Below are 14,760 nucleotides of genomic sequence, written 5' to 3'. Positions count from 1 at the left end.
ACAAAAAGACATGGGGGCGCCTGGGTGGCTCAGTCGGTTAAGCGTCTGACTTCAGCTCAGGTCATGATCTCGTGGTTCGTGAGTTCGAGTCCTGCATCGGGCTCTGTGCTGACAGCTCAGAGCCTGGAGCCTGCTTCAGATTCTGTGCCTCTCTCTCTGCCCCCCTCCCCTGCTTGTGCTCTGTCTCTGTCTCTCAAAAATAAACATTTACCAATCTCAGGAATGAGAGAGGTGACTACTGCAGATTCCACAGATATTGAAAGGAAATATTATGAAAAGTTTTATGCCAACAAATTTAACAACTTGGGTGAAATGGACAAATTCCTTAAAAGACCCAACATACTAATGCTTACTCAAGATGTAACTAATTTGAATAGTCCTATTTCAGTTAAGGAAACTGGTATTGTAACTGGAAACCTTCTACAAAAAAAAACCTCAGGCTCATGTCCCTTCACTGAGGAATTCTACCAAATATGTAAGAAAGAAATAATATCAATTCTCCACAAACTCTTCCTAAAAAAGTAGAGAAGGGAATAGTTTCTCAATTCATTCTATGAGCAGGGTACCAACATTACCCTAATAAGGAAAACCAGGCAGGCAATCATATTACAAGAAAAGAAAACCACACTGAGATACCACTACACAAGAGAAAAGGAAATATATGTTCATGCAAAACCTTGTACATGAATATTCATAGCAGCTTCATTTGTTAGAGCTAAAAACTGGAAGCCCCAATATCCATCGACAGGGGAATGAATGGTGGTACGTGCATCCAGTAAAATACTACTCAACAATTAAGAGGAACTACTGATGTAGGCAACATCATGGAAGTCTCAAAATAATTATGCTGAGTGAAAGAAGTCGTATAAAAAAGAATACACCCCATATTCTTCCATATATCTAAAACTGTAGGGGTACCTGGCTCAGTTGGAAGAGCAGTCGACTTTTGATCTCACGGTCATGAGTTCAAGCCCTGCATCGGGCAAGGCACTAACAGTGAGAAGCTTGCTTGGGATTCTCTCTTTCCCTCTCTCTCTGCCCCTTCCCCACTCTCCCTCTCTCAAAATGAATAAACTTTAAAAAAAATTAAAAAATAAAAAATAAATTGTATCATTTTTAAAAATAATTCTTCATTGTAGTACCATTGAAATATAATAGACATAACAAATGTTACAATTTATAGTGTACACTATAGTATATTTTGACTTCATGAAACCACCACCACAATCAAGACAGTAAAGATATCTGTCATTTCCAGGGGCGCCTGGGTGGCGCAGTCGGTTAAGCGTCCAACTTCAGCCAGGTCACGATCTCGCGGTCTGTGAGTTCGAGCCCCGTGTCGGGCTCTGGGCTGATGGCTCAGAGCCTGGAGCCTGTTTCCGATTCTGTGTCTCCCTCTCTCTCTGCCCCTCCCTCGTTCATGCTCTGTCTCTCTCTGTCCCAAAAATAAATAAACGTTGAAAAAAAAATTAAAAAAAAAAAAAAAGATATCTGTCATTTCCAAAAGTTTCCTTGCCCCTTGGTAATGTATCCCTCCTGCCCCTCCTTGTCCACCCCCTTCCCTAAGCAGGGGGGGCCTTGACCTGCTTGCTGTCCTTTCACATTAGTTTGCATTTTCTAGAGTTTTTTTTTTTTTTAAGTTTATGTATTCTTTTAGTAATCTCTACACCCAACATGGGGCTTGAACTCATGACCGTGAGATCATGACCCGAGCTGACATCAAGAGCCAGACACTTAACCGACTGAGCCACCCAGGTGCTCCAAAAATGATACAATTTTTAAAAATTAAGGGGCGCCTGGGTGGCTCAGTCGGTTGGACGTCCGACTTCAGCTCAGGTCCTGATCTCGTGGTCCGTGAGTTCGAGCCCTATGTCGGGCTCTGTGCTGACAGCTCAGAGCTTGGAGCCTGCTTCAGGTTCTGTGTTTCCCTCTCTCTCTGCCCTTCCCCACTTGCACTCTGTCTCTTTCAAAAATAAACATTTAAAAAAATTGAAGGTGTGCCTGGTGGCTCAGTCAGTTAAGCATCCAACTCTTGATTTCAGCTCAGGTCATGATCTCATAGTTTTTGAGTTCAAGACCTGCACAGGTATCTTTTCTACATGTTTCCTTTTGATTCTCTTAACATCCTGGCAAGGCAGGTTTAGGTTTGAGGAGGCTGATGCCCAGAGAGGTGAAGGCAGCTGGAGTTGTCCCAGACTGTCTGATGTGGGCATGGATCCCGCACCCCTGAGTATGAGGCTGGGCTTCACTTGGTCTGATGAGTACTTCTGAACCCACTCCCCATTTGTCCCTTTCAGTCCTGGAAGAGGGCAAAGCCTAGATCCTCACTGTTCCCCTCCCCCCTCCTCAATTTTGTATACGAGGCAACAGGCCCAGAGAGGTCCTGATTGGTCCTGCTTTAGGGGCAATGTGGCTGAGGGTCCCTCCCGCAGCAGGACGTCTGCCATCAGAGCGCTGTGATGGTCTCCTGTATCGAATGGTGTCTTTGGCAGAGGCTTGCTCAAGAGTTCCAGTGAATCCTCAGCCCCCAGGCTGGCTGTGGGATAGGCAGCATCAGGCAGGGGGTAGCATCACAGACAATGTGGGCCTCCCCCTCACATCCCGGCTCCTCCGGTTTCTAGCTCTTTGACTTTGGACAGATCACTTAACCTGTCCCTGTATCAGTTTACTCACTCATAAGTATGAAGAGCATTAACGAAACGTAAAGCCATCAGAACAATACTTTGCCAACAGAAAGGCTACAGAAGTGCCCTCCAAATAAATGCATGGCTTCGGCTTTAGTCCCAAAGGTTTGGGCTCCTGCCATTTCCATTCTGAGAGCCCTGGGTGGAGGCCCCACTGACGCTGAAGAGTGCCTGCCCTGTGCCCCCCACGTAGCAGGCACTTTCCAAACCTTATATCATGCTCTCTCCAACAGGGCAAGGGGAGACTTGATATACCTGGTTCCCAAGATGAAGGAACGGACCCTGAGAGGATACCACCAGTGGGTGACAGAGCCAGAACCAGTCTGAGTCTGTCTGCCTCCAAGACTGGGGCTGGGCAAGGCCTACCTGCTTCCTCTTGGGTCTGGAACTCGGGCTGGAGCCCACCTGGCATGTCCTCTCTGCCCACCAAGCTTTGAGACACAAGCCCCCTCCTCTTGGAGTGTACCTGCCTGTAGAGTAGCCTCACTGGTGGCCGTGAGGCCCTGACATGAGGGCACGTGAAGGGGTTGTGGACACCTGCCTGGCAACAAAGCCAACCCTCTTCTCTTGAGCTGTTTTGTGCTCTAGCTCAGCTATTGCATTGCGTGCCTCCGTCTGAGAGGCGGGGAGATTGAGACCAGCTGCCGCTGCCTGAATTCTCCCAGAGCTCGCCTAGTGACACCCGGCTCAGGTCCTCACACCATCCCGGTAGGAGTCTCTCCCAGCGGCAACGTTCAAGGTTTGTGGGCTGGATTTGGGCCAGTGGTGGGCAGGGAGTGAGGGGGGCAGGAGGGCCAGAGAGCTTGGCATTTCTCCAGCAAGGAGTCACAGGAGAACACTGCTGCCTGCCTGTGACGGACTTACAAGCCTGCCCAGTGCAAGGCTGGCTTCCCTATCCTCCAAGCTGGCCCCTTTCATCTCCCACCCCACTTTGCCTTGCTCTGGGGAGCCTGAGCCCCCTGTTCCAGAGTAAGAGCACAATGGGCAAGCCCGTGTCTTTAAAACAAGGAGGACTGACAGGGCCAGGACCCCAGGCTGGAGGGTTGAGAGCTGGAAGGTACTATGGACAGGCAGTCCTATTTACCCAAGGCAGGGAGAGAGGAGGCCCTGGCCAGGTCCCAACAGTAAGTCAGGAGGAGAGCTGGGCTGAACCTGGTGTTCTCCACACCCCTCCCACCACCTCCGGATAAAGGTTTCTCCAAAAGCAGCCAGACTGGCAGGGGCCTGCCCTTGGGGTGGGCCGGCAGCGGTAGAGAGGGAGCTCCTTTTCCTCCCCACCTCCTTCCTGGTCCTGGAACTCAGCATCTCCCTGTCCTCGCCCTTCTTGGTCATCTCCTTTCTCACTCAAGGGGCTGTTGCATATCTAGCCAGCCTGGAATCCGTGCTGACTCATGGCACCCCGTGGGCCCCACTGCGGAGGAGGGTTAGCTGGTGGGCTCGGGAGAGTCCTACCTTCTCTTTGGCCCAGAGGGCTTTTCTCTGCCTCCAGGTCTTTCCTCATCTGTGAGGATCCCCGCTGCCCCAGACCTGACCTGGCTCTGCATGGGAGACTTAGGCTGCTGTCTTCCCCACTCTGGGCCTCAGTTTCCCCCCCAGACATGTTCAAATTCCTTCCTTGTCTTTGCCCTGTCCAACCCCTAGTTGGGCTGTACTCCAGCTCCCCGCACAAGGCTGTGAGGCTGACCATGGCTTTGGGCTTCTGATCCAGAGCCTGCCCTGATGGTGCTTGTGGGGAGGGAAGATAGCCCCTTTCTGGGAGCAGACTACCCCTGGGAAGCCCTCGGAATGCTCCACCCCAAGTCCCCTGCTGCTGGATGTACCCACCCCCACATCCTGCATGCTTTCTTGGAGTCCCCCAGAGGGGAGGACTGTGCACACGGGCCTCCAGGGCCTGGAGGGAACACACAAGCCCTTTGTCTCTGGTCTAAGGTATCTCCTAACCCCATCGAGTTCCCCACTGACTCAGTACAGGGAGCCTGGGGGGGGGGGGGTCCTAGGGGTGGTGGGCAGCACTTGTCCATCTGTGGGAGATGAACCTTGCCTCCTGTCAGCACAGTCTTGTCCTCAGCCCAAGGGGCCCTCCCTGGTGGGGAGGTCAGTATCCTGGGCTCAGGCCCAAGATTGCTGTGGGGCTCCATTCTGAGCTTTGCCCCTCTGTGCCCTCCCAACTGCTCCTCTCCAAGCCCCACCCAGATGTGAAGGCGAGGTCCCTGGAGGCCTCCCCTAACTCCCCAGCCCACAGATGGACCTGACCCCTACACCTTGGTGTCCTCAGGGAGTAATACCTGGGGTAAGTCAGTGAGAGCTTGGTCCCTCCCTTTCAGGTGTGCAGTGTCCCTGAGTCTTTGGCCACCCCTTTCCCCACCCCAGAAGCAAGCTGGCGCTCAGTGGCCCTGAGGTCCATGGTGCAGAAAGGCTGAGGCAGAGGGGGGCATCTCTGTTTACTGTGGGATCGGCACAGCAGGTTCTGGGCCCTCCTGCTGAGGGAAGTCTGAGACTCCATCCTGGGCTGACCATCTAGCCTCTAGTGAACCCATTCTCCTTCCATCCCCTTAATCCCAGGCTGAGTATTTACACTGGATTTCTGGGGACCTAGAAGGCCTCCATCATCCCCCATCCCATGTGCCACTGGCAGTCAGGTAGCAGCAGCCAGGGTGGTGGCAGGTCACCTCGTGCAGCAGGCCTGGGGCTCCGACCCTGGCTTGGCAGCTGCAGAGCCCCAGGTGGAGGCAGCAGAGGTGGCCCTGGCCTCACTACCCTCAGGCTCGAGGTCCAGGCCCTCATAGATGGTGGGGAGTGAGGTGCGCTGGCTCAGCCGCCGGCGTAGGCCGACCAGCAGGGGCTGGGGCAAGGAGGCCACGTCCACATTGTTGCCCAGGTCTACCCAGGCCAGCGCGGGGAACTTGGTGGAGTCCTTGACGGCCTCAGTGAGCTCACGGGCAGTGGCCCTCGTCAGCCTGTTGCCGTTGAGCAGGAGCTGGGTGAGGCGGGGCAGCGTCCAGAGGCTGGGTAGCAGCAGGCGCAGAAGCTCATCGCTGAGCCCCGTGAAGCTCAGGTCCAGCACCGTGAGCCCGGCTCCCTGGTTTCCCAGGTAGCGCACAATGTGCTGCACATCCCGCGCCGACAGTGGAATCCCCGACAGGTTCACGGTCTCCCCAGCCAGCTGAGTCACCTGGAGGCTGCTCTTGAGGCTGTGGAAAGGTTGCAGGCAAAGATGGACTGAGCAAGGGTCCATGGCCAAGGCAGGTCCCTACTGGCTGTAGACAACGACCCATTGGGGCAGCCCTCAGTGGTGGCAGGGCCTGGGCCCTACAATCAGGCCAAGCTGGGATCAAACTGCTACTTTCTACGTGGGTGGCCATGGGCAATTCTTGGAATCTCTCTGAGCCTCAGTTTCTCCTTTGGTGACAAGAGGGCCTGGCTGTTGTGAGGAATAAATATACATGTTAAGGTTCCATGAGCTATTATTATTATAAAAACCTCCTGTGTGCCTGCATCACACCTGTTGTACCTATTGTCTCACTTATTTTTATGCCAACCTAATTGAGTAAGAATGATGATCCCATTCTGCAGAGGAGCAAATGATGCTCATAGAGGTGATAGGACTCTTTTATGCTCGCACACCACTAAGAGGGTACTGGGTCTTCAAATTAAGGTGCTCTGACTCCTGCCCTCACCTTTTTTCCCATGCCTCCTCTAAGGTCAATCCTTAGAGGGGTAAAGATAGACATTCCTATGAGGGTGATAGGGTATCCGGCTGTCCCCCCAGTCTTGAGGGCTAGAGAGGGGACAGGCCCAGGGTAGAAAGAGGGGAGGTGTTGGGAGGTGTGGGGGTGGGCAGGTGGAAGGTGAAGGGCGGTGAAGGGTTCCCTGTGTTCTAAGCTAGAAAAGAAATTTAGAGACTGAGGAGGGTCCTCCACCACTCCTCAAACCTCCCTCTAGGTCTCTCCTGTCATTTGAACATGGACCACTAGGCAGATGGGTAGTGGGACCACCTTCAGGGCCCTTAACCACCACGGCAGAAAACAACCTCATGGGCTCTGGGCTCATCATGGACCACCAGGCTCAAGGAGGGGAAGGGTGGCAGAGGTGCGGCAGGGAGCAAGCAGGGGAGAGCACCAGCGCTGTGGTTCTAGGTCCCTCAACCTGGATGTCTGCAGCAGGTAACTAGGCTGAGTCTGGCCACAAAATGGTGATGGAGTGACTGGGAAGGGGACCCCATGGCAGAGCAGGCTACTAGGCTCACTGCGGAGGCCTCGGCTTCAGGCTGCCTGGCAAAGGCTTTTCAAAGAGCTGTAGGAACATGAGGGCAGAGTGTGGCCTCAGGCAAGCCATTTTGCCTCTCCCAACCTCAGTTTCCTTCCCTATAAAATGGGAATCATGACCCAGAATCTGCCTCCCTCACAGCCTGTGTGAGGATTCAGCTGACGCCTGCTACGCCTGCTGGGGTTATCTTGGTCCGGGTATGGTCCAGGCACTGTGATAGGCCAGGGATTGACAGGTGAGCGAAAAGCAGGAGGCAGGTCACACAGAGGGTGCAGTTTGGCTTGGGGGCATTCCACAGCTGTGATGCAGACAAGGGTGAGGGGGTCACATGGTGGGGTTTCAGGCACCAGCCTCTTGCTGAGCTGCTTCTCCATGGCAGCCTAGGAAGGGACCCTAAGGGGCCACGAGGCAGGGCTGTGGCTGGGTTCCCCTTACCAGCTCTGGGTCTTCCTCTGGAGCAGGCTGGATCCTCGCTGCCGCTTGGAGTGAGGGGTGAGGTGGTAGATGAGCTGTCGGCAGATCTTGTCCGAGGACTTCCAGAGCTCATAGTCCTGTAAGGAGGCAGTGTTGTCAGGATGAGGCCGAGCCCCTCCCATGCCCCTCTGGGCCTTTGGGATCCAAGTGTGTGCTCTGGCACATGATTCATCATGGATCACTGAGCTGCCCACTAGCCTCCCCCTCCCACCCCCCACCCTGGCTGTGGCCTGGCACAGAGCCAGGGGAGGCTGCCCATTGAGAGCTGGACAGGCTGGTCTGAGGCCCGCAGTGCCCGGCGGGAGGATGCCTAGACAATGGGGCCTTGTTCCCTGTCCTCAGGCCCAAGGCCACTGTCTCGGGCTATCAGCCGGCTCCCTGCCCACCCTCAGCGCTCCGGGGGGACTCGCCACAGGGGGAGGCAGGACCAGACCCCTCCAGGGAGCCCTGCTCCACTGACGCCACCCCCAGGGAATAGGAACAAGCCAGGTCAGCATGCTCTTCTTCCTCTCACTCTCCAAAACTAGACCGTGCCCGTGGGGCCTGGGTCTGGCTGCCAGGGCTGGGAGGGTCAATGTGTTACATCACCACCACCCGGCTCTCTTCTGGTCCTGAGTGGGCCCTCGTAGAGACCTAGCTTGGGGCGGAAAAACAGGGATGCTCTGCTTTCCACAAAGCTGGCACTGAGCACGCTCCACTACCCAGCACATTTTTTATCCTGTCCCTCTGTTAACAGAGCGTACACGCAGTGGCAGCAAGCCCTGGCAGTCACTATGATAGCCCTAGGCTAGCCTCAGAATCCTTGGTGATGCCTGCATATAGATGTAGGAGTTCAGAGCTGGCAGGGCCCATAGTGGGCACTCTTGTTTTGCACAGGGATTCACTGGGCCTAAGGGATGGGGGCTGGTGGCTGTGTCAGGAGCGCAGGATCTTCAGTGCTTGTGGCAGGATGTAGAGTGGGGTTGGGAGCAGATGTGGTGGCATGGGAGGAGGGATGATGGAGGCTGCTGGTGGCAGATGCCAATTCAACATGAGGAAGGATTTGCTTATGGTTCACACTGCTATGGGAAGCAGTGAGCATTCATCCCCAAGTGTATCCATACAGGATGGGGACATGTGGACAGGGGTTCCAGCCTATGGTGGCTCTCTTCTGGCCCCAGGAATGCAGAGGCTTGGAGTTTGATTCCATCAGTGGATTTGTCAGAACATTCTATGTCCCACAGCATCCCCGTAAGACTTCCTGCCTGGGTCCCTGGTCCTGGCACACAGTGCTGCCACTCAGGAAGCAGGCCTACGCAACACACAGCTTTTCAGGTGTAGAAAAGCATAGCTCACCTGTGTTCCAGGTGCTTGCCAGCCTAATACACTGAAACTGCCATCAGGTCCCAGAGAGGGACATTGACCTGGTTAAGGCCTCAAAGCAAGCCAGTTGAGGACAGAGGCTCCTAGCCCCCAGCCCTGGGCATTCCTGGCCCCTGTCAGCCACACAGCCCAGCCTGAGGTCCATGCCTACTGGCCTCACCGTCTTGGGGCACTGCAGGTCACGGGCCAGGTTCACGAGCAGGTCATGGGAGATAGGGTCCACCAGATTGAGGAAGGCCACATTCCTATAGAGGATGTCGGTGAGGAGGGTCCCCTCGAGGCCCAGGTCCTGTGAGTGGTGAGGAGAATTGAGTGAGCCAGAAGTTGGGCTCTCCTTTTCCAGGCCCCCATCCAAGCTAGCCTCTCACATCCATTCCCCTCTGTCTGTCTCCTTCCCTGAGGCTTGCTGGAGTCTCTTCCCAGGTAGTGATGACCCAACTGTCCAGGAACACATGGACCCTTTGGATGGGGAGAGTGCCAGTACATCCAGGGCTTCAGGGAGGTGATAAGTAGGTTCCAAAACCCTTAGACTGGTTCCCTGGAGGCGAAACATGGTACTGTGACACCTACCTCCTCTGGGGTTGGGCTTGTCTGGAGGGTTCTTTGGGGGATCCTCTGATGACCCCCAAATGCTGCTGTCCTCCAGCATTCTCTTTGGGCCCTTTGCCTCTTCTACCTATTTCTAAGCTCTCCTGAGTTGTGGCCACAACAAATGTTTGCTGACAGGTCCAGATCCCTTTTGTGGGGATAGACCTCTCTTTCAGCTCAGATGTCCCAAAGGCAGCTTAGATTGGGTGTGTTCATCTCCTGCCCTGAAACTGGCCTTGCCTCATATGACCCAGCTCAGTAAAGGGCGTCACCATCCCCATCTCCCCAGCGCTTGGGCAGGAGCCCAGAACCACCCCACCCTCTTCCCTCACCCCTCTCTGCCTAGCTCTCCCTCCCCACTGCTCAAAGAGGTGCAGGCCTCTCTCCCTAACAGCCTCCTCCTGGGCCCCTTGGCCTCCCAACACCTGTCTAGTCCCACCCTTGAGCTGCCAGAGCCAGATCCATGAACACACACCTAAGCTTGACCCTTAACCCCTTTGGTGGAGACCAAATTCTCTTGACGTTGTATGACATTAGAGACTCATGCACAGCCTGGCATTCCCACCCTCCCCAACCCACCAGCCTCCTTGTCCAGGTTCCACGTTTCCCATCTCTCATAGAGACCTCACCATTGGGCCCCTGGTCCACCCATGCACTCCTGCCTTTAGTCCTTGGGCTTCTCGTTATTCCCATAGGCCTGGTGAGTCCCTGAACATCTTTTCAGAGCATCCATACTGACAAGCCGATGGGGCAGGCATAGCCAGGAGGGGCCTTCAGACTCCTGGGCCCTCCTCAAGCCAGAGGGACAGGTTCTGTGCACAAGCCCCCTGTGCACAGGATTCTAGGCCACGTGGGAATGCCATGACTGCAGAGTCCCTGTGGATTATGGGGCAGACCCCTGGGCCAGGAATCCTGACCTGAGACACAAGGGGGCAATTTAGCTGGTTTCCCAAGTTAAAAAAAAAAAAAAAAAAAAATGTCCTGCTGGTGCTTTAGGGTCCAGATGCCATCCCAAAGATCTGTGCCTCTGGATGGTCTAGCTGATTTGGTGCTGCTTTGCTGTTTGCATTTTAAACATCATTCAAGTCACAAATGCCAGGTAGGAAGGATCTAGAAGAGAGGGCTAGCTGGTAAGCCTGGGCTGACCCAGACAGGGCCCCAGACTACAGCCACAGCCCGCCTTCTGCTGGTCTGGACAGCTCCTCTTAAAGGGCCAGCCCCACCTTTCCAGCCCACTGGGCCCAGAGAAAGGAAACCCAGTGCAGCAGGAGTGAGGCTGGGAGACTAGAAGCTTCTGTCTTGACTGTCCCCTAATTTGCTCTGTGGCTCTAGGCTCACCACTGTTCTCCAAGCCTCAGTTTCCCATCTCTAATCATCCACCTGCAGGCCAAACACCTGCATGGCTAATTTCAGATTGCAGTACAGGGCAGCTGCGGTGGCAGTTGCTGCGGGAAATGGGGATGTGGCCAGAGAGGGAAGTGGTTTGCCCAGTGGTGATGCTGGGACCAGAACCCACTTCTCCTAGGGCACCCCAGGCTGGCTCAGGTACCCGGTGTGTGTGGGACCAGGGGTGCCCACGCCCAGCTCTCACCCTGTCCAGATGTGGTGTTGTGATGCACAGATGCCAGGTGTATGTACTCAATGAGTGTGAGCTGCCTGTTAGGATGGGTGATGTGAGTTGTAGCTCTGTCTGGGCTGCCATAGTGTCATGGTGAGGTTGCACGGCTGACCAGCTGGGCTATCAGTTCCCAGGTCCTCTCTCCAGGGTCCTATGCAGTGCCTTCCCCCCGCCCCCGCCCCCGCCCCCACCATGGACGAGCCGGGAGCTGCCCTCTTCCCATTCATTGCCCCTCAGTACAAGATGTCGTCTCCCTCCCACCATCCCCTTGCCACTCCTTTCCTGCCAAGGCATGAATCTGTGTTCTTAGCTCCGGGCTTGGGGGCACCCTCAACACACACACAACTGAACTCTCAAACCCCAGAAAGGTGGACACCGTCGCGGCCCTCTCTTCCACGCTCACACCACCCCACCCCACCCCACCCCACCCCCGGAGCCTCACTCTTCCTCACTCTAGCCGATTGCTTTCCCTCCCTCGCCCTCTCGCCCAGACAGGACTCCCAGCCTCCTCAGCCAGTCGTATGCTCCCCTCGGAACCCTCCCGGCCCGAGCGCCCGTCCGGGGCCAGCCCTGCCTCACGTGCCCGGGGCCAACTCCGCAGCACCTCCCGGCCCCTTCCAGGCCCGCAGCCTGCAGCTCTGGCCCCTCCCCGGCCTCCAGCCCCGGGCCGACCCGCTCCTTCTCTCGCCTGGCGCAGGAGGCGCAGCAACTGCCGCGCGCGCTCGGGCCGCCGCTCGCGGAGCGTGGACTGGATCTCGCGGAGCCAGCGCACCCGGCGCTCATAGGGCGCGGGCCCGCACCCCGCCGCCGCCCCGGCTTCCGAGGCCGCCTCGGGTCCGGTCCGCCGGCCCAGCCGCGCCCCCATGGCCGCCTCGCTGCCGGCGCGGAGCGGGAGGCAGTCCGGTCGTCGGCGCCCCGCCCCCGGCCCCAACCCCCCGCCCCGCCCCGCCCGGCCCGGGCTGCATTGGGTGGGGAGCGCAGGGTCCGAGGTTGCGCGCCCGGGCGGGGCCGCAGCGGAGGAGGAGGGCGGGGTAGCTGCTGGGGCCCCCAGAGCTCCCAAACCCTCGGTTTGGGAGGTCTGGCCAGTGGAGTCCCGGGCCCGCGCTAGACCGGGCTCTGGAGCTCTGTCGTCTGGGCCTGGAGTCGTTTGGGGAGGCACTGAGCAGGGGCCGGGCGAGGTGGCGCTTGGCTAGTGGCCTCCATGCTGACTGTGGAGCAGTTGCTTTGGTGGTGCAAAGCACTGGACTCCGAGTCGGGGAGGGGTGTGTGTGGGGCTGGGCGGGGGGAGGGAATTCCCTTGCCAGCCTTAGGCAGTGCCATCACCTGCCTCCTGGAATTTCCCAGCCATTGGACAATCGTAGTATCTGACCTGTCCACCTGTGTAGACATTCCTGCATTGACAAATATTTACTGCCCCTCCCTGCCTAACTGGGGGAGGCCTGGGCAGGCTGGGTGGAGCAGGCTGGGCTCCCTTTGGCCCAGGCCTGGGAGACAAACAGTTTGAAGAATCCTGGTTAAACCCATAAACCTAGCTCTGGGCAGGCTGGAAGCAGGCCAGCTGTATCTGCCCCAGGCTTCAGTCTTCCAGCTTGACAGGGGCGGCGAGGCAGTGTGAGGAGGGGAAGCCCTGGCTCCTGCATGGATCAGGTTTGGGCTAGGGACCCACCCAGCTCTAGGGGCCTACTTGGGGGCCTGCTGCCTCCTGGAGGCTCGCCTCCCAGCTCTGGGCCCTCACACTCCCTGGGTAGGGGACATTTGGAGCAGGAGGGCTCTAGACACCCAATTCCCACAGCAGAGTGTGTGTCCAGCCTGTGAGGACAGTGGGCCTGGGCACAGGTTCAGGAGAGGTGAGCACAGACGGGGTGTGCGTGGGGTGAGGGGTGGCCATCTGAGGGCACATGGTAAGTGAGGGTAGAGTCAGACTTCTCTTTTGGGTTAACTATTGCCCCCCAGGAGTGTGTTTGGGGACAGGGTGCTGGGATCTGTGGTCCCCTGAAGCTGAACCCCTGATACAGGACAGAGGACAACTTAGTATCCTTGTCACTTGATCATTCACTGAACCCCAACCCCTGTTGCTGCCTGCTTGGGCTCCCCCATTGGGACTGGTCCTGGGGCTTTTCTATCCTGGGCTCCCTTCTCCTCTGCCGTCTGCCAGCTGGACCCAGCAGCCTCCACTACTCCCCCTCTGTAGCCAGTATTGTCCTGGGGCCACCTTGGCACCACAGGTTTCCTCCCTGGCAAACCTGCATGACCATTTGGCCTGCCTCCCTCCAGAGCCCAGGCGCTTTCGCTGACCTGACGTGGTGGTGTTGGGGCCAGAGATTTAAGCAGCAGCCTCATTGCTCCAGGGACCTCTCAGACCCCTTGTCCAGACTGGCAGCCTGGTAAGAACCCCCTCCCTCTCCTCTTATACGCTCGGGGCTGGAGCCAGAGCTGGGATGTCTCCCAAATCCTGACCTTATCCTTCCAGAGGCTGAGCCGGGCCTGGACATTGTCCCCTCAAACATGAGAAGGCCGAGCCAGGGCAGGGGTATGGGGCAGGGGAGAGAGAGGGCTGAGTTTGGTTGTCACAGAGGGGGCAACCCAGGCAGTGGCACAGGAGGGTGCCCAGAGTTAGAGTCCTGTGGAAAGCAGAGAACTGCCCCTCAGCCCCACCCCTCATGTCCCACCCCACCCTCTGTGTTCTTGGCTGAGAGATTCCTGGAGGACATTTTCCCAGAAAAAGAGGGAGGTGGTGACTGGGCCTGGATCCCTAGATGGGCCTCCCTCTGCCTCCTGTGGGGGTGGTTAGGTTGAGTTGGCTCTTAGGGAGTGTTTCTGGCCTAACCCGACTCGGGCAGGAGGCCCCAGAGACAGAGTTCTGCCCTCAGGAGAGGGGGGCATCATTCCCCCTTACTGGCCTCCATGTATATTTAAGTAAAGGCTGCTGGCCTCTCTCCGTGGAGTTGCCTTGGGCAGTAGGCCTGTATTTGTGGAGACCCCATTGAGTGGGTGGGTAGGGGGGGTGCTATGATGTTGCCCTCTCAGCACCTAGGGCTGATATGGAGCTTCAGTGACTTGTATGGGCTCCCTGGACAGCCAGTGAGGTGGGAAGTTAGGGAGCCAGAGAGTCAGGTGGGAGGGACACAGCTGAACCCCAGGCCCTGCTGGCGGCATCCTGGGCCCTAAGTGGGGCTTGCCAAGAGACAAGTAGCGGTGACAGTCACACCTTTGGCTTCCCAAGCTCTTGGCCACCCCATGTGGTGGCCCAGCTGGAGTGACAAGGAACCAAGGTCCAGTGACCCAGTGGGAGGGGAGAAGGGCTATGGCTGGAACTGAACCTGCCCCACCTTTAGGGCTCTTCTCTATCCACCCAGTGGGGTAGTCCAAGACCAGATACTGGCAAGGTTCATGGTACCCCAGCAGGTAGCCAGGTGACAGTGAGCCTCTTGGCAGCCGCTCCAAAGAAGGATGCAGGATGGTTTTGGAACTCACTAGGAGGAAAGAAGCAGACACTCAATGGAAACAATTTCTTCTGGAGCTGGCTCTACAGGGCTGTGTTGTAAGCTTGTGTCAGGGCCAGGGATCCCTATGGGGGGGGGGGGGCATGGGTATGGGCTCAGGACCAATGAAAGATTGATTGATTGATTGATATGTAGAGAGAGTGGGGGAGGGGCAGAGAGATAGAGAGAGAGAGAGGGAGGGAGGGAGGGAGAGAGAGAATCCCAAGCAGGCTCTGCACTGTCAGCACAGAGCCTAGTGTGGGGCTGGAACTCACGAACCGAGAGA

General features: G+C 56.7%; 1 protein-coding gene across 1 annotated transcript; it reads right to left on the bottom strand.

The window, feature by feature from the left end:
* Positions 1 to 5,106: 5,106 nt before the first annotated feature.
* Positions 5,107 to 11,889, bottom strand: LRRC75B (leucine rich repeat containing 75B). Its single transcript, XM_045457166.1, has 4 exons — positions 11,681 to 11,889; positions 8,947 to 9,075; positions 7,386 to 7,501; positions 5,107 to 5,875 (listed from the first exon to the last, which is right to left on the bottom strand). The coding sequence occupies exons 1-4, from the start codon at positions 11,855 to 11,857 to the stop codon at positions 5,350 to 5,352; spliced, it is 948 nt and encodes a 315-aa protein (XP_045313122.1). The 5' UTR covers positions 11,858 to 11,889; the 3' UTR covers positions 5,107 to 5,349.
* Positions 11,890 to 14,760: the final 2,871 nt, after the last annotated feature.

The sequence above is a fragment of the Leopardus geoffroyi genome, chromosome D3 (assembly GCF_018350155.1).
Source record: "Leopardus geoffroyi isolate Oge1 chromosome D3, O.geoffroyi_Oge1_pat1.0, whole genome shotgun sequence".
Classification (NCBI taxonomy): Eukaryota; Metazoa; Chordata; class Mammalia; order Carnivora; family Felidae; genus Leopardus; species Leopardus geoffroyi.
Note: the sequence above shows the minus strand (reverse complement) of the source record. Positions and strands in the feature narration are given on the sequence as shown.

Bases quoted from the DNA above. Each gene is read 5' to 3' on its own strand.
- LRRC75B (XM_045457166.1), bottom strand. From the start codon at position 11,857: ATGGGGGCGCGGCTGGGCCGGCGGACCGGACCCGAGGCGGCCTCGGAA. The intron at 9,076-11,680 runs GCGAGAGAAGGA...CACCACTCACAG, and splicing joins TGCTGCGCCTCCTGCGCCAG to GACCTGGGCCTCGAGGGGAC. The intron at 5,876-7,385 runs GTAAGGGGAACC...ACCTTTCCACAG, and splicing joins CAGAGGAAGACCCAGAGCTG to CCTCAAGAGCAGCCTCCAGG.